The sequence below is a fragment of the Chamaea fasciata genome, unplaced genomic scaffold (genome assembly GCF_029207755.1).
Source record: "Chamaea fasciata isolate MVZ Bird 193981 ecotype frontalis unplaced genomic scaffold, bChaFas1.0.hap1 SCAF_1, whole genome shotgun sequence".
Classification (NCBI taxonomy): Eukaryota; Metazoa; Chordata; class Aves; order Passeriformes; family Sylviidae; genus Chamaea; species Chamaea fasciata.
This window is the reverse complement of record NW_027094086.1, coordinates 81,838,921-81,864,583: the sequence shown is the minus strand read 5'-3', so window position 1 is coordinate 81,864,583 and position 25,663 is coordinate 81,838,921. Positions and strand designations below refer to the sequence as shown.

The following is a 25,663-nucleotide window of genomic DNA, read 5'->3' as shown; positions in this document are numbered from 1 at the left end:
GTATTATCAACCCTGTGTTGAGCAAAAATGGAAAACATATCCCTGTACTAGTCAGGGTGAAGAAAATTAACTCTATCCCTGCTGAAACCAGCACAATTGTATAGTTAGCTGTTTCCTGCAGAGTACTTTTGGAAAAATATTGCATCTAGGTTAAACTTTCTGTTTGGATGTATTATTTTCTGTCACTGTTACACTTATTTCAGGGGGATTTTTTTTGCATTTTGTGACTTTTGATTTATGCTGGTGTTTAATATGCTTTAAATTTCTCCAAAAAATAAGTGTTGCTACAGAAAACATGCTTTTAAAAATGAATGTGTTGGAGATGAAGTCCAAGATCTTTGACTTTCTCGTGCTTAGTAGTTTTCTAGGTACTAATTGCTTTATTGACCTTTGACATATTGGTCCTGTCATGTAGGTGCTGTTTATCTAGAAGGAAGCCTAGAAGAAGCAAAACAGTTATTTGGACGTTTGCTCTTCAATGAAAAGGTATTTATGTACTTGCATGGTTTGATTTCCTGTTCAAAAATAACTTGATGGGCTTTCCTGTCCATTGTTTTACTTGAGGATCACAAATAAACAGAAATACTGTTTTCTGTAGTTCTTGGAAATTGAATTAGGACAGCAAGCTGTACTGATCCAGGCAAAAAAAATTATGATGTTTTGTCAGGTGTACTTTAGGGTGCTTGGCTTAGGTGGGGAAGGGTGGGTGGTGTGGGAAACCTGACGGCTTCCATTCAAAGTGCAGCTCTGAAAACAGAAATGGGTGCTGCGGATCCAGGAGTCAGGCTCTGAGAGAATGATGCACATGTGGAGCAACTATTCTGTTTCATCAATTAAATCATCGTACCCTAAAAATTTTAAATACGTATATTTGAGGAGAAAAAAATAGGAGGGTGTTTCATTTAGCATTTACCCAATTGCACAGTGTGCAATAATAGATCAGGTTGTATCTTAGATGGCTGTTAGCTAGAATGTGTGGTGTATAAAGGTGAAGAAAAGTACACACTGCTGGGACAGCACACAAGGCCGTGGTGAGAGGATGATTTGTATATTATTTTCCTTCCTCTAAGTCTGTGAAATGACAAAGCTTATTAGAAATAAAAGTAGGGAGCCTATTGTATAATTTGGGAGCCTATTGTAACTCAGTGTTTATTTGTTGCTCGGTGGCTGTAGTGAAGGAGGCCTGTATGAAATAGAAGAAAATAAGTGGGTTTTTTTTTCTTTTTCAGTCCTTGCCTTTGGAGAAGTCAAACTTGCTACTGAGGAGTACTTGCAAATAAAGTTAGTCCTGAGGCTTAAGCAAATCTTTTTCTTCCTTTAACCACTTTTTATGTGGTTCAAGGATTTTTCCACCTCTTTGACACAAGCTAATTGGGAGAACTACAGGCAGTTTGAACAGCAAATACACGATTTTAAAAATTAGTTTGCCAGCACTATTGAATTTGCAATAAGCAGAGTCAGCATCTGAAATAGTTCAGTATTTCAAGTAATGACATTTTATTTAGTGCTGTGGAATTTGTTAAATGACTCCCTTGAGCATTAAAGGCATCTCTCAATGTTTGCAGGACCTGCGGGATGTATGGCTTAATTATCCACTACACCCACTCCAAGTAAGTGTATCCCTTTCTGTAATAAATTTCACAGTTCTGTTTTATTTTCAGAGATGCTTTTCCATAGGTCTCCATTGTGGTGACATCTCAGAAATTGTGCTAAAGAGTAGCCAAGGGAATATATATATGCTTTCCTTTGTGTTTGGTTTATGATTTGTTTGGTTGGGTTTTTAAATAAGTAGTGAATTTCTGCCTCTCTGAGAATTAAGCATTCACCTTTCCTTGGCTCATGTTTGTTATATAACTGTGCCTATACAATAAATCCAGTGACAGGTAATGTTTTGTCAGCTTCTTGTTTTTCTTCTCTAAGGAAGAGGAAAAGGGTGCAAAAACAATCTATGAATATATTTTCTTAACCTGAAATTAGGACTGGAACCTTAATAGCAGGAAGGCGCATTAATTGAATGCCATAAAAGTTTTGATTTGATTCTATTTTGATTTTGTGTGTGTGTGCCCATGCAATGATAGTGTGGCTGTTTCAGTGATTCCAGTAACTTTAATACCACGTAAACACTAAAATTATGAAGATGTCTGAAGGCTAACTTATCCTCCATCTATCAAAGGATACAAGTTCACAAGCTGTCAGTTTATGAGGCTGGAAGTTGGGAGATTGATGTCCTAGCCCATTCTCCCTTACTGAATTCTTGGGCAGACACAGGGCAAGTCTCAGAGCCTCTCTGCACTGTAGCTCCTTGTCTTCAGTGCAAGCAGGAGTGTGCAAGGGTACTGCAAGAACAGCAGGGAGTGCACAGCCAAAATCTTCAGCAGCAAATCAGTGCAGGTGAAGAATTTTTACAACCACATCCCTCTGAGTGTAAATACGAAATACTCTTAATAGGAAGATAACATTTTGAGATTCAGCACTGGCTGTCCTGTGTGGTGGCGCATGCAGCTCCAAACAAGATTGTTCTTACTCTGAATTTCTTTCTTTTCTCTTACTTTATTTTAACCTTTTCAACCCTGCTTTCACAAAGAGGACTTGCACTCAGCCTAGAAATTGGCAACAGTCAGTGTAGGAAGTTTATAATTTCTTACCACTACCTTGACTTGTGTGATGAAAATTGTTTTCTTCCGCATCCCAAAACCAGCTTAGGGGGTTTTGCCTGTAGGTGAAACACAGGCAGTTCAGATTGGTCTTTGGGCACAGCTAGCCTGAAAAAAGGCATTTTTAAAATTACTAAAAATCACTGTAACAATATGCCGAATAAGATCCCAATCAATAAAAATCCAAAAGCTCTGGGTAAGATAACAGATATACAGATCTTCAGTTCTGTGTATTTGGCGGTAGCCAAATCTGTTGAAATGGTTCCAAAAATAATTAGTGGTCATCTGGATACATAGGAACTCTTTAGAAAGAGTCAACAGGTAGACAAGTCCTGCCTCACAGATGTATGGGAAGTTTTAGGAGACAAAAAAGCACGTGATAATGCAGGTGATGCTGTCTGCTGGGTTTTCTGAGAGGCTGTTGGAAAGACAGTCAGGAAAGGCTTTTAAATTTTTTTTCTTTTTTTTAAGAAGCAATAAAAAGAAGCAACTCCAGTGAAAAATGTCAGTCCCTAGCAGATTTAAAGGAATGGCTGAAATATAAGAAATGGAGAACAGCAGGGAAATGACCACATCTTGCAAGAAATGGTTATCACCAGCAGATTTCCCTCGGGATCTTTGCTAAAGTATAGGCTGTTCTCATTGACAGCCTAGGGAAGAGGATGAGCAGTGAGGTGGCAGTTTGTTGACAGTACCAAATTATTTCAGATAGCAGGGGCAACAGCAGACTGAAGAATTGCACTCTGGTTGTGAGAATGCAAGGATGACTCACTGTGGAGTTTAAAAAAGCAGAAGAAATTCTGTGTAGGTAAATAGAAAGGGCTGTGCATGAGGAAGCAAAAAGCAGTCTCAGCTCCACATGCAGCTGAACTCCAAAATATCACCCAAGTGTGGGGTTTTGGTGCGAGAATATGTAGCTCTATGAAGGTGTAAACTGAATGCTCAGTTCAGAAAAAAAGACAAATTAAATGTAATCAATTAATAGAAAAGGGGCAGACAACAAACCAAAAATCATCTCAATGCCAGTTTAAAAATCTATGGTTATTTTTACTTTTCTTTTAGGCATCCTCTTCTGGATAATACCTCCTCTAAGGCATTACTGTGCCACAGAAATGCTCAGAATGGGTGGAGGAAATGCTTAAGTTATATCTCAGCTCCACAAAGACATTTAACAGTGTCATCACATCAAGGACGTCAGAGAAGAAACTGATAAAAGATATTGACCCAAAGCAATAATTTTAATTTCCTTGTGTTAGTGTGCCCTCTTGAATTTCATATTCAAAGTATTTATTCTTTATTTTTGATACTTAAAGAAAGTAGGAGAAATTGATTTGGGTTTTGTCTCGTCTTGACATGCTGTCAGTCTGCCAGACCAATTCTAATAATTTCTGAATCCGTTGCTTAGTTGCAAACAGTGTGATAATATTAGAAAATGCAGAAATTGTACATGTTTTGTGGAAGTTTGTATTACGCTACAGTGCCTCCCCATGTAGAGACATGGAAGTGACGTGTTTAAATGCCTCAGCTATTAAGAAAGCATACATCAGAGCTCATCTCTTCTTTGAGTGGTAATTATCCAAAAAAGGCAGAAGAAACTCGGTTTTCTCAGTTCTACTTTCCACGGGACTCATTCATTGTATTCTTTGCCCTTGATTTAGAAAAGGCTTGCTTTTCTTTGAAAATTTCTACAGCAGTCTGAGTTGGTCATTACTTAACACTTAATTTTTCTTGCAGCTGCAGGAGTCCAATACTGACAGGCAACTCATTGAGACATCTCCAGTTCTTCAAAAGCTTACAGAGTTTGAGGAGGCAATTGGAGTCATCTTCACTCATGTTCGGCTTCTGGCACGTGCATTCACTCTGAGGACAGTAGGCTTTAACCATCTGACTCTGTGAGTACACAGCAAGAGTCCTCATGGAGCTCTGTTGGCCCTTCTGTTAGAGTATTCCAGATTGCCTAGTTTGTAAACAAACTATGTTACATTAATTTCCTGGAAGAGAGCAGCTATGTTCACAAGCCCACCTGGCGCAGTATGCCACCTCTGACAGTAGTCAGTAGCTAATACTTTCTTGGGAAAGACTGTGGAAGGTGTTAGAGACCAATCCTGGTGTTTATTTTGAGCTTTCTGCATGACTGATATTTGTGTATCACTCCTGAGACCGTAGCAAAACATACCTGGAGGTACATTTGGGCAGAGAAAAGTAAAGAAGTAAAATTAAGCTCTTTGGTCCAATCACAGCCCTTGATTCTGTTGCTTGCAAAGCTGCCAGGCCCTGTTTTCAAGCAAACAGTATTATGGGATATGCTGAGTTGGAAGGGAATCATCAGGATCAAGTCCAGCTCCTGGCCCTGCATAGGACAGGAATCACACCGTGTGCCTGAGAGTGTTGTCCACACACTTCCTGAACTCAGACAGGCTGGGATTACTTCCCTGGGTAGCCTTTCCAGTGTTAAACCACCCTCTGGGTGAAAAACCTCTTTCTGAAAGCCAACCTAAACCTCTCCTGACTCAGCTTCATGCTGTTTCCTTGAGCTCTGTCTCTGATCATGAAAGTGAAGAGATTGGTACCTGCCCCTCCATTCCCCTCTGCAATGAGGCCTCCCCTCAATGCCCTCCGGGCTGAACAGGCAAAGTGACCTCAGCTGCTCCTCATATGGCTTCCCCTCAAGACCTTTCACCATCACACTTGCTTGCCTTTGGATGCTCTCTAACAGCTTAATGTTGTCTTTATATTGTAGCACCCAAACCTGTCCCCAGCACTCAAGGCGAGGCTGCCCCAGTGCAGAGCAGAGCAGGACAATCCCCTTCCTTGCCTGCCTGGCCATGCTGTGCCTGATGCCCCCAGGACGCACTTGACCCTTCTGGCTGCCAGGGCACTGCTGGCTCGTGTTCAACTTGCCATAGACCAGGACCCCCAGGTCCATTTCCCCAGTGCTGCTTTCCAGCTTCTCATTCCCCACACACATCTGGGGTTGTCATAGACAGAGAATCTGGCACTTCCCCTTGTTAAACTTCATGTCAGTGGTTATCCTCTCCAGGATCTTGTATGAGTTTAAACCCCGATCCTTTTCTTTCTTGTGAATGGACAGACATTTTTCTCTGTTGAAGTCACTGCATTCATTAGTTCATTTCCTTAGAACAAGTTTGAGGCAGAGATCTTGTCCTATTACAGATTTGATGTCAACTGCTTTTCTCCTTCATTTAGTCTGTGTTCTGTGATCTAATGATAGCATTTATTTGTAGCTATCCCGATTTGCTTTTTGCCTCTAAGTTGGTGTTACTACAGTAATGAGCTGTGTTTTCATCTCACCTGATTAACACTGAAAAATTGTCTTAAATGTGTTTGGAAATGAGCAAGTCTCACTTTCAGATCACTCTTCATTTTCATTTGTGTGTGCATGCTGATTTTGGTTTATTCCTCACTGAGTGCTTATTGATTTTGCTGCATTGATGTCTCATTTTTCAGAGGCCACAACCAGAGGATGGAATTCCTGGGTGACTCCATAATGCAGTTGGTAGCCACAGAGTATTTATTCATACATTTCCCTGATCATCATGAAGGGCACTTAACGGTGAGACTGCCATCAGTCATATTCTCCATCAGCACAAGAGTGGGATGGAGACTGAAATTATCGGAGCAGCCAGTGAATTGTTCTGAGTTTGATTAATAAAAGAAGCCTCAGCAACCACTGCTCTTAATAAGGCTTTGTTAATTTTAAGTCATGAGTGCTGCAATGAATAGAAAATGGTGATTTATGAGCCCACTGCAATAATTTCTATTCAGTCTGTGAAATGGAACAAAAATTTTAAAGATGTCAGCGATGAAATTGAGGGCTCAGACTAGTTCTTGTTAAAAGATGGGTGTCTTAAACCATTTATTTAAATAGATATATCATGTGACTTACTTATTCCTGACTTCTGGTCTGTTGAACATGCATACAGGCAGGGTTATACATCCTGATAAAAAAGTTTTTACAATTTATTTTGGTCTGGTTTTCCTCTTTTCTTCAATCCTGGGATAGCTTTTGAATTTAATTTTACTGTAGTTATAGTCATCTGTTGATTGCTATAGCCTTTTAGCCTCTCTTATCTGGGCTTGAACAACTAAGTTTGGGGATCTTTCAACAATTTACAGTACTTTAAACACAGTGTGATGGTATGAGTAGTTTTTTTCCTGACTGATTCATTTAGCCCTACAGCTGGAGAGTTGTGGCTTTGCTAATAACAAATTTTCTTGGACTTAGTAAAGTTTTTTAGTTTACTTGAACAGCAAAGCAATACATGTGTCAGGAATATGAGTCAAGTTTTCTTGTTAAAGTTAGGAAGTAGCCCATTTTTAGAGTGGTTTCCTCAGATCAATAAAGGGATGACAATGCTAAATCTCTAGCAGGCAATGTGTTATCAAGAATATGATTCTTGAGTCTTTTGGGCTAAAGCTGTTTACAAGAAAAAAAAAATTACATGCTGTGACTAAAAGTAACTTGAGTTTTTCTTCACTATTTCTTAAGTTTCAGTTACGTTTGTATGGATTCTTCTGCACCATTCAGGAGACAGGATATAAAGCCTGGTGGGGATTTTTGCTTTCTACATGACTTTTAAGAATGTAGGCATCCATAGTTTCATAACTCTTGCAAGAACTTTTTGGCCGGGAGGACATGAAATGTTGCTGTTAATGGGTGTTAATGCTCAAAACATTGTCTTTTTGTTACTTATTGTAATGATTAGTGAGTTGGAAAGCGCAAGTTGCACACTTCAGTTTTTAGACAAAACTGTAGAGTGGAGTGAATGCTGAAAACGCATAGAGATATGAAGAAGCAGGCAATGGCCAAAAATAAAATTTGAACTCTGGAGATGTGCATGTAGAGAAAAAGAAAATGGTCTTAAAATGTTTTTAAATTTGATGACAAATGAAATGAGACATGAGAAAGGAGACTGACAGAGTGGAGTATGAAGAGAAACAGCAAACACTAAGCTCTTTCCTGTCATCTTGGAACATACTTACATTTGAAGTAATAGTAGAACATCAGCTAAATGGTGTCTGTTGTGTTAAGGGCATTTTTGGTCAAGGATTCCACTTGAATGCAGTGGCTTCCCAGTGTGGAGTGGTTGCTTTTGGAGAGATGTCTGTAAATTAACTATATTTAAGAATAAAGAAAGGAGAACATAGTCTCATCTACATACTTTGAGATAGCCAGATAATGTACCAGGAAAGAAGTTGACGTTTTGTTGGCTGTTGGAAGATACAGCTTCTCCAGTACTGGATTATGGATAAATCTTCACTGGGTTGGGTGAAGATGGAAGAATTAGGAAAAAACCTGCTTTGTAGTTAGAGTCAAACTCCAACTGAGCATCTCATGTGTCACAGCATCTGCAGTGATGCAGGTTGTGTGTTATCATTGTTGAGACTAACTCTAAAAAAGCTGCTAGAAAGGCACAGGGGCTGTGTCTTCTCCTCTGTATCATTTAGAGGAATTGAGTTTCTTGCCTGATCACACTTGTAGAGGAGGTGAATTCTAATGCAGAGCAAGTTGATAACCACAGTGCTAAGAGGATAACTGGGGTTTTTTTTTCTATCTCTAATTCACTGGGTAGTGTATATGTTGCTGTTTCTTTACATGATTAATGCAAAGAGACTACTACTAATCATGATTATGGGTCCCATCAAAATAAATAGCCTGCAAACACAACAAAATAAATCCTTCCTCTCCCATTACAAGAAACAGATTTTTGTCATGGGACACTGAATTTCTCTCTCATAGGTCAGATACTAGGATATTGTACTTTGGGTACTTAGGATATTGTTGAGGAAAGTATAGTTTATTTATCTTAAGGACGTAAAAGGAAAGAATTTTGAAAAGGAACAAGTAGTAAATGAGTTTAAACAAAGGTTAGGGAGGCAGGTAATGCTATCTGCAGTTTGCCTAGTTTACGAAGATCTAGTTGTGAGTATCTGCTTCATACATCATTGACAAACAAATTATGAACATACTGTTCTTTATTTATCTGTTCTGAGAGATGAAGTATCAAGTGCAACAAATAAATCTTGATTTTTCGTAAGCTCAGTTGACATGCTGGAGCCAGGTAGCATATAACTTGTATCTAATAAGCTGAGCAAATGTGATATGGAAGACAAGGAGAGGAAAAAAATGTGTGTGCCGCTTCTCAACTCTGGATTGCACATAAACTGTGGAAAAGAGAGACATTCTTTTCTTCTCACCCCTACCTCCTACAGTATCTCTAACTTCTTTAATGCTGTTCCATTTAAAGCAAAAAAACAAACAAGCAGGAAAAATGCTGACCTTGCCAAAAGTTCAGAAATTCTCCCTAAAATTCCAAAACACTCCTTTTAGCTGTGTGGGAGCTCGGTGCCTTTGTTAGAGCTCCGTGTATAAGTAATCTGTCTGGAGCCAAGGTTAAGTATTTTCATGACACATCCTGGACATTGTCATATATGGAACATGTTTGGGCAGGTCTGTGTCCAGGATGCTTTGGCTCAGCTGTGCTGCCTTTTAGCAGAGCAAATGGTACGTACAGGCTGTCCATCTGTATATTTTTTTCCTCTGGCTAAAGGAATGGAGCAGCTTCCTCATCTGCTCATTCTGAAACACTGAACTATCTTGCTTTAATGTGCATTTGTTTCAGTCACCACCTATTTATTTGTTATTTGGTGGACACTGGGGACTGTTCCATGGACTCCAGAATATTGTTTACATACACTTTATGTGGGAAAAATATATACAACAGTGTATTACCTAGACTAGGAAACTGCAGATTAGCTGAGAAAGTACAGGACTCATGAAGAGATGGTACATAATTGCAAGTGAGCTCACAAACAAGTATTTTATGTGCATGACATATATACAGAAGTAATGTGTCTGTAGAATAAGTAAAGATGGGTGAGAAGAATTGAAACAGACAGAAAAATCACCAGTAGAAGAGTGACAGTGTGTGGCTCTATATAAATCACTTGAGATGTCCTGAATCAAGATGTCAGTAAACTGAGAGAAGTGAGAAACCTTAAGGATAAAAGTAATTTTTTCTCCTCAGCTCTCCTAGGTTTGGTAGTTTGTTTTTGGTAATTGTTACTATGGAGTGGAACTTCTTTTTTTTGCAGCTGTTGAGAAGTTCTTTGGTGAACAACAGGACACAGGCCAAGGTGGCAGAAGAGCTGGGCATGCAAGAGTTTGCCATCACTAATGACAAGACAAAAAGACCTGTAACTCTTCGAACTAAGACTTTGGCTGATCTCTTGGAATGTGAGTTAATTTGGTTATAATAACTTAGTACTTAATGACTTTCTTTTCCTTGGGGCTTGTTAAGGAAAGCCATTAGAAATCCCCTAAATCACTATTAAAAATGTATGTTGAGGTTTCCAAATGAAGTATGCCTATACCTCTGAAAGCCAGATTTTTGAAAACTAGCTTACATTTTTGATGTATAAAAGTGTGAAGGAGGCATAATTGCAGACAGAAAGTTGAAGGCTTAGAAGTTGAGGGATCGAGATGACCAGGTCAAAAGCATGTCTTCAAAGTTAAAGTTTATGATATGAGTTGAGCTATTTAACAGCAGTTTCAGTATTTAATTAGTATGTTCTTGACACTGTGGTAAGACAAAATAGTTCCTTCAGCAGGTGAATATTTCTGTGGTTCATTTGTCTGCACTTGAGGAGGTTTTAAAATGGTCACTCCAAAAGAGGGAAAGGCTACATGGAAATCAAATTATTTTTTAGTTGATTTTTGGAAGTTCGTGCTACCTTCTTTCCCATGAAATAGAAAGAGTGATAAATATTCTGCACAGAAAGTTAATCCCTATCTTGTATATTTTGATGTATTTTGCAAGCCATTCAGACCATTTGGCTTTTGCAAAATCCTGTAAACAAATGGAAATAGCACACAAACAGGAGTGATTTATATCTAAATTATTTTATGGTACCCAGTAGGGATTTATTTGTATGTATTCATGGTCTCCTGGTTAAAATGTGAGATTAGGAGCAGAGTGTTGTTTCTAGGACTTTAAATGACTGGGTGGATTTGGGTAAATCACTTAATCTCTTGATCAACTTGATTTTTTTTCCCCGAGTATGCAGCATAATACCCTCATCAGATCACTGCTCTGAAATGTAATTGAATATGGCTTTGAAGTACTCAGAGATACTTGTTTCTAAAAGTGCAAGCCAATAATGCTCTCCTTGGATGAGTGACAGTACCTTTTTTCCCCCCTAGCCTTTATTGCTGCCCTGTACATTGATAAAGATTTGGAATACGTTCACACTTTCATGAATGTTTGCTTTTTTCCACGGCTAAAGGTAAGATCAGTCTGTTTCCTACTTTCCTGCCGCTATGTTTTAATACACTGTGGCATTTGAAACTCTTACTACAATCCCTCAACCGTAAAAGCATCTTTGTGGACTCCCTACAGGAGTTTATTTTAAATCAAGATTGGAATGATCCTAAATCTCAGCTTCAGCAGTGCTGCTTGACTCTCAGGACAGAAGGAAAGGAGCCGGACATTCCTCTTTACAAGTAAGAACAGGCATCTATGGTTACCAGCTAATTATAACTCTTCCTTGTATATGGAGCAAGATGTGATCAGTCACCGTACCTTTTTCCCATAGTTTGTTTTTTATTGTCATTATCCAAGCCCTCTAGTCTCTCTTTGTCTGAAAATAGAAAATACTGTTTTCTAAGGTTTAAGTGTTTTAAGCCATTACAAGGAACAAGTTACCAGGAACAGTTAAGCATTTTACCTTTACAGTCGTAAGGGGAAAATATAGCTTTTATTTTGGAGTATTTAATTGGTATAATTCTGTATTTGTTTTTCTTTTAATGTAAGGAATGACAGTATTAAAATAAAAGAGTTAAGCAAATGTTTTGTTATGAAGCCAAGGTATCTCCTTTCTGTTCTTAGTCACAGATGACGTTTCTTGATTATTATGCAAACATAATAATGCCTTATGGTACACCTCCCCATTATAGGCACTGTTTCTCATGCTCAGGCAGGCATTGAAGGGCAGCATAAGTTTTGGACATTTTTGCTGTGCAGTTCAGCTCACAAATGTTCCTGTGTCCAATGACAAAGAGCTCAGGGCAGTGAACCTTTTAACTTGTACACCCTGGTTAGATACCTGAAGCTGGATGGGATAATTTCCCTTTTCACTTCCAGTTGCTAAATAGTGTAATAGCTGCTTCAAAAAGATGCTAAATAATAAACCTTAGGCTGTATATTGTATCCATTCAGTTAATGTAGGAAAGGGTGCAATGCTAGCCCCAAAAGAAAAGATAAAGGCTATGAAAATTCAAGGCTTGTGTTGCTGGGATTATTATATCACAAAGATATGAAGAATGAAAGTGTGAGTGCCTTTGTTACAGGTACTGAAGTGAAGTTTCCAATGCAGTGTAGCAGTTCAGTGATGGTAACACACACTACACTTCAGAAGTGCCATCCCCTGAACACTACAGCCAGTGTTGTGCAGGTCTGACTCCTCAGTGTCTTTTTGAGGATTCAGGGCTATGTCTTGAGTGAGGGGGATGAATTCAATAAAAAACAATTGCCTGTTTTTGTAAAAACCTCTTAGTATCAAGTATCAAATGTTTGTTTTGTTTTGCTGTGATGATAAATTGATTTTTATAGTACAGCTCAGACCTAGTAATATGCTGTTATCTTCCTATTATCTTGTTAAATTCCTTTTCTTGGGGTTATCTGTTTCACTGCAGTCAGTGCTATTGCTTTTAAATTTAGGGTGGGTTTTATTTGCTCTTGTCACAGTGCAGGGAGAGATAGAGTACTTAGTTAGATACTTTAAAAATTGATGTGAAATTCATGCTCCTTCTGAGAAGAAACAAGGTAGTGGACAGAACTTGATCTGAAAGTGGGGAGCGATTTGAGACAGCAGTAAGAAACTGCAAAAGAAGCAATTCATTGCACATCTAGGGAATTGCCTTTTCCCTTTTAGGTGGTTGTTGATGTATATCCTAGACTTTAGGTCAAATGGAAAGTTTGTTTTGTGACAAACTAACTTTTCAAAGCTGATGGGAAATTTCTTTGTACTGTGATAATTCAGTGTAGAGAGCTACCATGTCTAATATAAAGTCCTTATAAAATCTTGCTCCCTGCAAAACTCTCAGGGACTAAACTTCTAATGCACACATAATTGTATGGGTGTGTTTATTTGCAATTGCACAGCTCTGCATAATTTATTACTTTATTACAAGTGTTTTCAGTGTGTTTGAACACTTGATGTTACAGTTTGCATTTTTGCTTATAGGTTAAATAAGGTTTTAATTTTCATGTGGTGCTCCTGAGTGAGCCTGGAGTAATAAACGTGGTCGATATAAATACTGTTCCAGTAAGCTCTGGGTTAATGTGATATATACAGACATCCTTCAACCCTTGCTCTACATTTTGCATTAATTGCACTATATGTATTGGCCAGACTGAAAGCTTGATGAGCTATGTGCCACAAGTAGTTTCTGTGTTTTAATACTCCCTGCTTGAATAAAATATTTCTTCTTTCAGGACCTTGCAGACTGTGGGACCTTCTCATGCCAGGACATACACAGTAGCTGTTTACTTCAAAGGGGAAAGAATAGGATGTGGTAAAGGTCCAAGGTATAGTAAAAAATTAACATGGTGTTAAGAGTGTGGTGGTGTCCAAAATGACTAGTCATGGAGATAGATCATTGTATGGTCTGCCCTGAAAAAGGAAAGCTGTAGAGCCTTCTTCAAACTTTTCTGCTTCAGGAATTCTTGAAGGGTTCTATGTTGGTATAATTTTGGATCTTAAGCTTTTTTTGGTGAACTTGCCTTCAAGGTGACTGGCACTGCTAAAGATTTGTGGCTCTCAGACTAGAAACTGCAGAACAGCTTCCAGGAAGTAATGTCTTTGTCTTGGTATTTGCTAGTGGATTACTATGCAACTTACACTGGCAGGTTTAAGAGTTCCACACTATTATGTTGTTTTTTTTCCTGACATTACTGCTTCTTGGCATTTTGGAATGGTTTTAAGGGTTCAAAGATTCAACCATGAACCCCAAAACCCTGATTTTATGCTACCAAATCAGGTGGTGGTTATAAAAATATCATTGCTTTTTTTAACATTCACACATCTGAGATTTTGTTCTGTTTTTTTCTCTCAAGTAAGATCATATGCTTTAGTGAAGAATGGACTGGAATATTTTGTTTTTGTTATTGATCTAAGTTAAGAAATATTCTACTGGAGATGTAGTACTGTTGCTCACATATTTATGGAAAGGCTGATATATCATACACTCTGGGAATTACTAGCTGCTGGTTATCCAAAAAGTTTCATTACAAAAGAGTAACTAGTGCTTCACTTTGTCAGAAACTTTAGTTTATTCTGTACAGCTTAGATCTCATGTAACATGTTTTTGTTTGGCTTTCACAGTATTCAGCAAGCAGAAATGGGAGCTGCAATGGACGCACTTGAAAAATGTAAGAATTTTGGGCAACAGGGAATTCGAAGTTTATTTCCTCGTTCTTTAGTGAGACAAGGTGCAGATTTTGTGGGGGATAAGTTTAGAACAGAACACATATGCTAAGTGCTGTCAGCTTCTAAGTAGCAGGTTTTCCTCTTAGTACTTTAAAGACAGTTTTGTAGCAGTTGAAGTTGATATGATCCCAGCAGGTATTTAACGAGAGCTGATCAGCTACAGAGGATGCAACTTCAAGGGAACCCTGTGCAGTAAAGTTTCACTGCGGTTTTCCATGGTTATGCATGCAGTGGGATAAGACTGCATAGTCTCTGATGCTCCTCAGGTTGTCTCACCCTTTAATTCAGGGGAGGAGGAAACTGCGACCTTAGAAAATAAAATTTGATCTCAGATTATCAGTAGACTAGGTTAAAATCTAAGAGGCAGATGCCCAACAATTTAAATCTGTCTTTATCTGTGAAGGAGGGCTAATATCAGCTGCAGATCTAGGGATCTGTGTATACATCTCTCTAAATTACGTGCTGCACAGCCAGCATGGGAGCAGTCCTTCATTGAAATGTAGTCTCAGATATGAATGAGTGTGGGCAAGCCTCTTACATGAAATAACTTCAGTCGGTTGGGTTAAAGTGCCAGGTGTGGGTGATCTGTAAACAAATAGATTACAAACATTTTGTGCAGCAGAAATTCTCTTTTGAGAAGAACATGGGGAGTCCACTTTTTGCATTTCATTCAAAGGAAACACATGCAGTTCCTCAGATGTCAAAGGTTTTTAATCTGTTATCTCTGCATGTGGAAATTCAAGAGTTTAAAATTTCAGAAGGCAATAAATTGTGTAGTTCAGATATGTTTTTGCATCCATCTGCTAAGCATATACTTCTCACCACCAGTAAATTTGACAAGTAGAAAAATGTAACTTCCCTTCTCTGCTGAGTATCTGCAAGATGTTACTAAAGTTTTCTTTGAGTGACTTTTCTTGTGACAGTATCACCACTCAGGAGAGCTGTGAGTTTTATGGCCTATCAATCCAAGGACTTCACAGCTGTCTTCTGACATATATATTTGTTTAAATACCGTAGAACTCTAGAGGTCTGTGCTCCTGCTGCCCTTCAATTCAAAACAGAGCCAACTTTCAAGTTAGTTTCTCTGTGCCTTGCCAATCAAGTTTTAATTTTCTTTCAGGATAGAAGTTACACAACCCTTAAAGGCCCCTGTTCTATTATGTTGTGCAGTGGTTTGGTTTGTTTGTTGGGTTTTTTAATGCATAAGTAGTTAACTTCAAATAAAAGTAGTTTTCATATACCTATTTGTATAATAGCCATGATGAATTTATTACATGAGTTTCCTTCTTACCATCCTAAATACATTAGAACAGTTTGCTACCGAGCTGAGTTCTTAAAGAATCATGTTATAGGCACAGTGCTAAAATTCTGATTTTGATTTTATGGGGCACATGAGCAACAAAATATTCCAGAACTCCATTAAGCAAAGCACTGGTGTTTTTAAAACCAATTTTGTTTAGATTGCTTTCTGGTTTAAATAAATATACTCTCCTATGCCCAAGTTATAAATAACAGATGAATAAACCTTTTATTCCTGTAGTAGATACCTAATAAAAGGCACAAATTTCACTGGCCAATAAAACAAAGCAGTAGAAAGTTATTCTGCTCTACCACAAACTCCTGCAGTTTATGTGGCTTCTGCACCATATTCTCTAGCTGAGAATCCGTGCTGCCTGGGACCCAGAAAAAGGAGGAAAAAGCTCAGTGCCAAGATACTCCTCCCTGAGAAGCCTCAGCTGAATTCTCTCTCAATAGCCAGCAAGAGAGAGAGCAGTCCTTTGCTGAGACATCTACCAGATTTGTTTATGGCTTTAAAGGTCAGTGTAGTAACCTTTTGCATTCATCTCAGACTGGTTAGGTAGCCAGTGCTGATCCCAGAGCTCTGTGTGATCCCAGCAGGATTTACCTCCAACTGCAGCCTGTCGCATATTCTACCACCCCTTTGCTTTCTGACTGTCTGGAGGGTGCAGGTCTCCACAGCACAGACACCTGTAAATGTCAGCACCCTGCTCATGCAGAAAACGTCACATTCTGTGAGCAGTGCTGAAGTGAGAGCAATGCTGTTCAATTATATAAGCTGTTTTTACTGTCTTGGTTCTAATGTGTACCTGCACATCAGCCAATGGACAAATGCCTGAAAGCAGAAGCATCCATCTCCCCAGCTATTTCTCCATCACCTCAGCCTTGTCCAGTCTGTTTTGGGCAGTCTTCACTCATCCATGCTCTTAGACTGCGCTAAGGCTGTCTTCTGGTACATAGCCAAGCACTAACTTTTTCAGGAGCAGACTTAACTGCATTCCATCCTGCTGCACTTATTACTTTCCCATTAGGATCCCTGCCATAGTGTGAGGCATGTAGTTGATTCTGCATGGTGTAAACAATAATAAAAATAATGGAAACATCTGTACAATGCTTGAAACCAGTGGCTCATACTTTCTGGAGTGAGAACAAGATAAAAAAACCCTGACAGCATTGACAGTAGTTTCACATTCATTTTTCAGTATCTACCACCTGTTGCTAAGGGAACAGAATGTAAAATCCAGGTAATACCTGGCCATGTTGCTATACCAGGATTATTTTTTTTTATTATTTTTTTGAGTGTATTAGATTTGGCAATGCTTTGTAGCAGGAGAAACAGATGTAAAGAAACCATAAAGAAACCCAAGTCTTACAACACAGTCCTGGTTTACTATGTACTATAAGAAATAAATGAGTAAAAATGGGAACAACATTGTTCCCCCTACCTCTAATGACATCAAAGTTTAAAACAAAATGAGCTGAGTCTTTCTCTGTTACCAGTTTGTTTATTAATGTAAAATATTTCTCCTTGTGTCAGATAACTTTCCCCAGATGGCCCATCAGAAACGGTTCATTGAACGGAAATACAGACAAGAGTTGAAAGAACTGAGGTGGGAAAGAGAGCATCAAGAGAGAGAGTCAGAGGAGACTGAAGAAGCAAGAAAATAAGAGAAGGGCACAGAAGCAGTGGCATATTTACTTACTTAATAACTCTGACTGTGGCCTATGGAGACTTAACCTAGTTTCTTGCAGATAATGAATGAAGAGTGCCTGTTGATATCAAGAAGAAAATTGTAATCTCTTCTTTTAAAAGTGTGTGCAAATACAGTATTTCTTTAGTTTGCTTTTAAGTTTGGTTTTTTAATAAGTTTTGGGTTTAAGCCCTTTTAATTTTTATGAAAAGTTGTTGATTATCTTTACTGTCTTGTATGAAGTAATAAAGTATTAATTTCAAAAGCTAATAGGAAAAGCTGTTTAATAATTGTCTCCTATGTCTAAGTGCTGTGTTGTCAGTGACTAGCAAAGTTATTGCATGAACTCTGCTGTGGAGAAGAAAAGTATTATGAGAAACTGATTCAGCTGAGCACTTAAGCGTGTACCCAAGTTTTGCAGCTAAATTTACTTCTTGAGTCTGCTAGACCAGAGCTTTAAAGTTCAGGCCCTTTTTTTACAGAAAGTGGTACAGTAATTAAAAGGAGATAGTCAGTTTTGCTTTGAACAGTGGATGACACATCTGAAATGTGACACAGGTGTGTCGAAGATTGAGGAGTTCTGTTTTTAAATCACTGTTACAAGACTCAAAGGAGAAGATAATTATGAAGCAAGAGAATGGCAGTTTTTGTAGAGAATGTACATGTAGTTTACATTAGCAAGTTTATTTTCTTTCTCAGCTTCTTGTTCTGTCAGGCTGGTGCCTGCTTTAATGGATTTCTTTGACAAGAAGATACCAGTGTGGCCATTACTGTGAAATGGTGTATTAGAAACTCTGTGTGGGTGCTGTTCCAGAGAGGTTCATTGAAAACGGTTTTTGTTAAAAGAAGGGCAGAATTTGTCCCAAAGTGTAGTTCAAAAGGTGGTGTGCAGTTTTAAGTCACCCAGTTTCCTTGATTTCTTTGGTGTCTGTGGCTTGTATTAGACAGACAGATGTTTCCTCTATAAAAGCTCAGAACAGCACCAGAAATGGAAAATCCACTGTATCTGTTGGTATTTTTTCCCACTGGTTACCAGCGTTGTTTGTTCTTCTAATTTTGCTGCTTCGTGCCGTTCATTTCCATTATACTGGTTCTCGGTTAATACAGTCCCTTGGTAGGTATTGTGTAGTATTTTTTTCTTTCTTTTCTGATCCGCAAAACAGATTGAACCCTTATTTTCCTTAGCTGCATGTTTTCTTCCTGAAAGAGAAAAGATGCTTTTTGGCCAGTCATTTATGCATTTTCTGGTGTCCCACAGCTATATGTGTTAAAGTATGGGGCAGCTTTGTGAGCATGGATGCATAAATCCAGCCCAAGGAATTCATGCCGACTGATGGAGGAAAACTTATGCCCAACATCCACACTGCACTGAGCAGCTTCTTCAGCGATTGTCTGAAGCACCTCTCTGTAGGTGTGGGATGGACATCAGGAAAAGCACTTCATTGCAGGTGCCAAAGTAGACACCAAATGAAGCTGAAAAATCCAGACTACACAAATGTCTTCCCAAAGTTTCACTTCGGAGCTAATCAATATTTGTGTTTTCAGAAGCATACTTTTCTACACTTGCAATGTGAGATGCACTTACATAAGGAGGGTTTTTTACACTTGAGCCCACAACACTACCTCACTTCTTCCAGCCTCTATGATTTGCCTTTTCTGAATGGATTAATGCTTAAAATCCATTTCAGAGGATGAGAGAAAAGAAAAAAACAAACACATTCGGTAATTTAGAGAGTGATAAACCATTAAAACATAATGGAGGGAATAAAAACAAGGTAAAGGCAGGGAACTGCTCTCTGCTGAATGCTGCTGCCATTTGACTGTTGAGAAGTGATTGTAACTTCCTGTAGCTTCAGTGGGTAAATAAAAAGCTGAAATGCTTCTCAAGAGTAGGAAGCTTGAGAAGCACCAGCAAGTCCCCTGTTCACAAAGTCTTTTGTATTTCAAATTCTTTTGCCCCTCTGCTTCTAGCAGTAAGATGAAATGGTGTGGTGCTACAGGGTCAAACGTAACTGTGTAAACCACTGTTTTGTTTTGTTGGTTTTTTTTTTTTTTTCCCTCTTAACTGTGACCTGTTTCATATGTTTATTGAAAAGAAAATTCATTTTCAGGTGTATGATTGCTTAGCAAATTTCAGCATATTTGACATCACCAAAGTACCCCAATGGAATTGTTAGCTCATAGTTTAACATTACTTTCATTATTCCTATATATAATTTTACTTTTCAGCTGTAAGAAGACTGCAGTCTTATTCATAAGTATTTTTTTTTTAAATAGATTGAATTTATCAGATAGGCTGTTCTGGGGGCAGAACCCAGGACTGTCGTTTTCTTCTTTTACCCAGAAACTGCCTGGAAAAAACAAACTTTTAAAATAATTCCTGCATTCCAGTTACTGCAGTTAATGAATTTTAGGCTTTCCTCAAAAAAATGTAGATGATAACTACAAGTTGTGTTTTTACAAGTGGGCTATTTTCCCTTTTTTTGCTGCAAGTGTGGGCGAGGAAGATTGCCTGAGGTAATTTTGTTTTCCTTGTCTTGTCTTCAGAAAAAAAAAAAAAAAGAAAAAAAAAAGTTTAAAAAAGAAAAGGTCCTGTTTCCTATATTCAAACCACAGTGTCTTTCTATGTATGGGCTGTCTAAAAGCAGTGGCTGTGAATGTTCCTGTTGGTTTCAGGAGTTGTGTGGAATGTAAAATGTGAGCACAGTTCTTTACAACATACACCAATGAGGGGAAGCTTGTTCAAGTTGCCTTGATAAAAATTACTGTACTCGTGCTAATCAGTGGAACAGCTCTAGCTTAAAACTAGGCAGCTTGTGCTGCTCTTTTGAAGGTGTGAGGGGGTCTCTTGTTTACTTTGCTTCAGATCCTCTGAGCTAGAGGTTCTCTTGCCAGATCCATTGGCTTGAGTTGAGTACAAGTAGATGAATAGAGAACAAGACTCAGATCTGTGTAAATCCAACAGATCCTGTGAATATTTTTAATATGATTATGTACAGAGCATTTAGTAGAATTGTAGCTGATTTGATAGGGGATTATAATTGAATTTACATAAAATTCATGATGTTATTTGTTGAGCCTGAGTTTGCTTTGTAAGATTTCAGTTTCTGAAGGATTATTTAACAGCAGTACTAAGAGAACCGTGGTCTCTAAGATTGTTGTAAACATTGTTGCTAATAAAGTTTCCCAGAAAAGACTTCAGGCATTGTTGTTACTTGCTAAAACAATTTGGAAAGATCAAAAGGCAAATCCTGATCATCTGTCTCCCTACTTCAAAGACTCTGATTATACAGGCTACATATTTAAATGAAGTGAGTGGTTCACTTGTAAAAGGTTTCTTTTTGGTGGAAGTTTGTAAAGCCCTGTAAGAGCTCAGGGAGTTGATCATCTGCATCATTTACCATTCTGCATTGTCTTTGATGAGGGTGATACAGCAACAGAAATTTCTGTGACCTGTACATCCACCCTACTTCTCCCCTTTCCTACCCACTCCCCATGTCACAGGTTGACATTTTTTCTGTGCCCCTGAGATTAAATCAGCTGCAATGCTCCAGCTGTGCATATTTCTCTCTCCATCAGGGCTTACCTTAGAGGCCCTTTTCTTCCCCTGCCTGCTACAGGTGACAAAGGGAGCACCAACTTGCACCCTGAGTCTTGCTAAGTGTATTTCCCTTTGACTTGATCATCACTGCATTTCTCAAAAGGATTTCAAAGCCTTTTCTGAATAAGGGTGCAAGTGATTTGCCTGTGGCTTGCCATACAATCCTACCTAAATGTGTCAGTCATGTCATTTTGTTGCTCTTCACAGTACCTTTGTGGAGGGACTATTTATTCTGTTACTAGGAGATGAAAAGGACAAAATTGTCACTGGGGGGGCCGGGCTCAGGATGTCTGTGGGGGTGCAATGATGCCTTATCCAGTGGATGCCTTAGTCTGTGGCTTTAGTATCATCCTTGCTAGCCTGCTACAGTTCTCTTGCCATGCCTGAGAGGGTCTTCAGGGGAGAAAAGAGAACTCGGCCCTGCAGGCTGGGCACTGACACCCTCATTGCCTTTTCCTGTGGAGACTTGGAAAACAGTGATCAAGGAGATTGAGGACTCTACTGTCGGAAACCAGAGCCCAAACAAGTGTGTTGCTTGTACAAGTCTTTAGATTAAATAAATAAATAAATAAACCCTTCCACTTTGACCAGACATTTCAAAAGTAATCCATGAGCAAAGGACAGGCTCTTGAGCTGACAAATTGTGAACTTGCACTGGTGGCAGAAGCAGGCCATACATCAGTGGTCCAGAAGTGATGCAGCAGTGATGGGTAAGTGTTTGTCACTGGAGGTAGCTTGTTACTTATTTAAAGACGGGGATGGTGGTCAGGGGAACCCATGGGATCCCACTGATCCTAGCTCAGCCAACATTTCTAAAAAAAAATGTCACTTCTTTCTAAAAGAAATGAATTTACTTCCCTGCAGGTTCCTCCTTCAGTCATTTACTCTGTCAGAACAGTTCTGACATGGTGACCAGTTTCTGCTGCCAACTAGAAATAGAATTCGAATACTGCAGCTGTTTCCAGAGGGATACTTGAGCTGACAAAAAGCAGCCATTTCTCAATCCAGCAGCATTTGAAAATGCCTATACTATTCTGTATCAAATTATAAATGTCTTTTTTATATTAAAAAAAAATCTGTAAGATAAGAATTTTTAATGATCTCATGGAATAAGTCATCCAAAACTGCTGCATTTATCTTTTGTTCTTGTGATGAAAAACATTGTCAAACACGTAAGTGTCTTTAAACTTAATCATTAAGAAAAAATAAATATCAAACCATCAGAAGGAAAAAAACCCACATTTTTTCTTATCCTTAATGTTTAAAATTTCTGTTACTTAATGCTGCTCTGCTTTCTTCTTCCAAACCCCAAACATTTTAAATGTGTTCCACCTGTCAGAATGTGTCAGATTTTACAACCAATATCCCATCTCAGTTGATGTCTGTACAATAACAATCAAAATCAATCTATATGTTATTGTTTTCTGATTTTTGAACCAGAGCTTGACCAGACATCCAAAATAAGGTGACACTACTACCAACCTTTTAAGACCTCAAAACTTTCAGAGAATTAAATGGCTTTAGCCCAAAACAGGTTTTCAAGGATTCCCTTTGCTCCCATTGCCTTTATTTTAATTATTATTTTTCAATGTTTCTTTGTTTGTTTGTTCTTAATGTGGTCTGTAGCACTACTAACTTCTATTTAAAGGTTCCCTGACCCTTACTTCTGCTTCGCAGATAGGGCAGCAATTCCTTGTTCACTGAGACTAGAAGATAAATGACCTTGAGCTCTTTGCTCTTGCAAGTCATACCTCAACACTTACATCAGAAATCAAGTTCCCACAACAAGAACAAAAACCTCGCTGCACATCCATGGAAAAAAAGTACTGAAGCTTTCCAGTACAATTTCAGGGATTCTGTCAGACGTTTTAAGAGAGGCTGTGAATTCTTGAGGCATGCAGTGATGTACTTTTTGCAGCTTATGTTGTGAATTTATGCAATTGGATTAAATTTGGCATCTATTTCAGCTGGCAGCTTATAAATGGACATTTATACATGTAAGTGAGGTGAGAGAGTTAAGAAAAGGCAGAACAGATGCCTAAAACACTAGAAAAAGGCTTATTTCAGCACTGACTGCTGAGAAGCAGATTGATTTGGATGGAAAAATGTTAACTACTTTCAAATACAGACTGAAAAATATGGGGTTTCATTGTAATATAAATACAATTCTGTGCTGTGTGCTTGGGATAATGATGGCTTTCAAAATGCATTCAGAGTTGAGTTTTATGCAAAGCTAGAAAATAAATCTTATTGGTAAGATATAGCAAATCTATTAGAAGTGAGATGATAAAACATTAATGAGATACAGCAGTGGAAAGTAATCAGGTAAAGCTGTGATAGTTTTCTACATTTTAATTAGGAATATGGTTGAATATGTGTGTGTTTTGTGTAAATGCAGTTATGTATGTATGTATTTATATACTGAATGAAACATCTGAAGTTTTCACTCGTTGTAACACAATACCATTTTACCAAGGAAAGAAAATGCTTCCCTCCCTGTGTTTTTTTTTTTTTTTTTTTTAACAGCTATTTAGATATTGGTTTCATTGAAGTAGTGTCCAGAGATCTTCACTGCGACTGGGGCTTTTCATGCCAGCTGCTATGAACACAAAATGACAGGCAGTCCCTGACCCAGAAAGAAATAGAAAGGAAGCAACAACTCACTCAAAGTCACCGAACGGGTCAAGGGTAGAAATGAGAACAAAACCTGAATCTGTCAAGTCCCAGCTGAGATTTGTCCTGTTGTTGTACTGCATAACTACTTATTTACAGCATTTACCTTTAGATGTTGTAGTTGGTTTATTTCTGCATTAATATGGGTGTTTTAAATTTCATGCACAGCAGCCTAGAATGGGGCTTTCCCTAATCTCTTTCATACTGAAAGCTTGTAAAAGTAATTTTAAAAAGTGAAAGAAAACTCAAGTGGCTGGTCCTGCATGGTGGGAGCTTCTTTCTCTCCACAGCCACCATGTTCACATTTGCTGCTGAGCTCCTGCTGTGGCAGCTCGAGATCATAACTCCAAGGCTCAGCACCTCAGGACAGTGTGTGAGGGGAGTTACTCAGGTAGGAACAAGCAGCATTGTCATGCTGGTCTGGAGCTGAGGTTTGGGCCTATTACACACACACACAGGAGAAGGCAGGTCTTCCTTCTGGATTCATAGCCTGGCGTTAATGCCTGTAGTTTTTTAAAGTCTGTATCCTCACCAAATCCATTAGAGGTTAGTATGACTCTAAGCACAGGATATATTTCCAGCGTGGTGACAGAAGGAAATAAGCATGCAAACAGCTGTGCTCTCATCTGTGAAAAGTACTTGGCTTCAAAGTGCCTAAGTTACTTCCTTGGTTCCTTGAAAATTAATTGTTTAATAGATTTTTGGGCCGTAGATAGATAGAGGGGGCCATGGCTAGACATCACAAAAAGAGAGAAGCATCCCCTCTTCTTAGTCTTACTGCCCTGCTGGCTCCAGGGCAGTAACGGAACGTGGAAGGGCAGGCTGGAGCATGATCCTGGGCTGGGAGTGTTGGGTGCCAGTACCAGTGCTGGTGGGAAAACATCCTGTGCCTTTTCAGCTGGTGAGAAGGCCAGCAGAGGAATGAGAATGGGGTTTAGCCCGGCCTTGATTGGCAGAAACTGGTGAGGTGGTAGTGAGAACTGGAAGTTGAAACAGGCTCTCAGCTCCACAAGCTTTTGTTAGGCCCTGACCAAAACACTATTTCCTGCAGGGCAGTGAGGAGTAAGGCTAGAGGTCAAGAGAACAGTACATGATCAGAAGGGTTCATTTCCATCAACTGCTGCTTCCATACTGTTTGGTAATGGCCTGTCTCATGGATTCCCATGTTTTGAGGGGATTTTTGCATGGTCCCATGCATGCACCCATTGTAGAGGCGTATGTGTGCACACACGTGTATGGAGTGAAATACAGGAGGGCAAGTGTGTGGGTGTGGGCACGCACAAAGTTCAGGACTGTGCAAGTGTGGAAATGAAAGAAGCCCAGAGAGACAGCTGCATGACTCCTTCCCCTCCCAGGCAGATCTGTCATTTCTGGCTCTGGGATTGGTTTGTTTATTCTGTTTAATGATGCTGACCTTTGTGTTGGATGAGTTGGCCTGTTGGAAGGCTAGGATTTGTGGCCTTCTGGGACTTGTTTGGAAGACTGATGTTATTTTTTACCACATCAGGTCCAAAGAGAATGAATTCTGATGACCCAGCTGCCCTGATAACTCATTTGCCCTTTACCTTTTGACAGACAAAGTGACTTCAGACTTAGTCATATGTTAAAGACTCTCTGAATTTGAAGACCATCCTTATAATAAATTATGTCTTATGGCAAAGAGAAATTCAAAGTTCCCTTGAAAGTTCCTATTTTTACAATGTATTGCATATGCTTTCTTGGGGAAAACTAATCTTGAATTTGCGGTGTGAGTTTCAGAAAGGACTTATCTGGAGAAGTAGAAAAAAAAATTGGGTGCACTGGGGGGAGTATTGCCTCGAAATGTATTGTCTTCCTCGAGAGATCTTACTCCAATGTTACTTTATTGGTCTCTGTATGAACAACCAGTTTCTTCAGAAATTGTCCCCTAATCTTACTTGATTTTGGGCCCCCCAGTCTGATTCCAGAATCTATTTTAGGTAAACAAATTCCTCAGGATTAGTACAAAAGTGCTCACACCTGAGATGCTTTACAGCACATCAACCGACAGCTTCATCTGTTTTCCTATCCCTAGAATTTCAGTGGCCATCGTCCTGCAGTCCTTATGCCTAAGATTAATTTTAAACACATGACTGTCTGTCTCTGTTGAGCTGACCACATCAGCAGGAAGTGGGAAATCATGTTGTTTTCACTTGCCACTAGTGGCAGCAGCTCTGCAAGCTCTGCTGGCAGCTACAGCTTCACTGTCAGTAGCA

At 38.9% G+C, this 25,663-nt stretch overlaps 1 protein-coding gene across 2 annotated transcripts in view; it reads left to right on the top strand.

The window, feature by feature from the left end:
- DROSHA (drosha ribonuclease III) overlaps positions 1 to 17,425 on the top strand; it is a 70,481-nt gene extending 53,056 nt beyond the window's left edge. For both annotated transcript variants that reach the window (XM_066186590.1, XM_066186578.1), the window contains exons 23-32: positions 416 to 486; positions 1,566 to 1,610; positions 4,389 to 4,546; positions 6,123 to 6,228; positions 9,771 to 9,912; positions 10,879 to 10,961; positions 11,075 to 11,178; positions 13,172 to 13,264; positions 14,061 to 14,107; positions 17,002 to 17,425. In XM_066186590.1, coding sequence (XP_066042687.1) covers positions 416 to 486; positions 1,566 to 1,610; positions 4,389 to 4,546; positions 6,123 to 6,228; positions 9,771 to 9,912; positions 10,879 to 10,961; positions 11,075 to 11,178; positions 13,172 to 13,264; positions 14,061 to 14,107; positions 17,002 to 17,132 — 980 coding nt within the window. In that variant the 3' untranslated portion in view covers positions 17,133 to 17,425. The remainder of the gene's footprint in view (positions 1 to 415; positions 487 to 1,565; positions 1,611 to 4,388; positions 4,547 to 6,122; positions 6,229 to 9,770; positions 9,913 to 10,878; positions 10,962 to 11,074; positions 11,179 to 13,171; positions 13,265 to 14,060; positions 14,108 to 17,001) is intronic.
- The last annotated feature ends 8,238 nt before the right edge of the window (positions 17,426 to 25,663 follow it).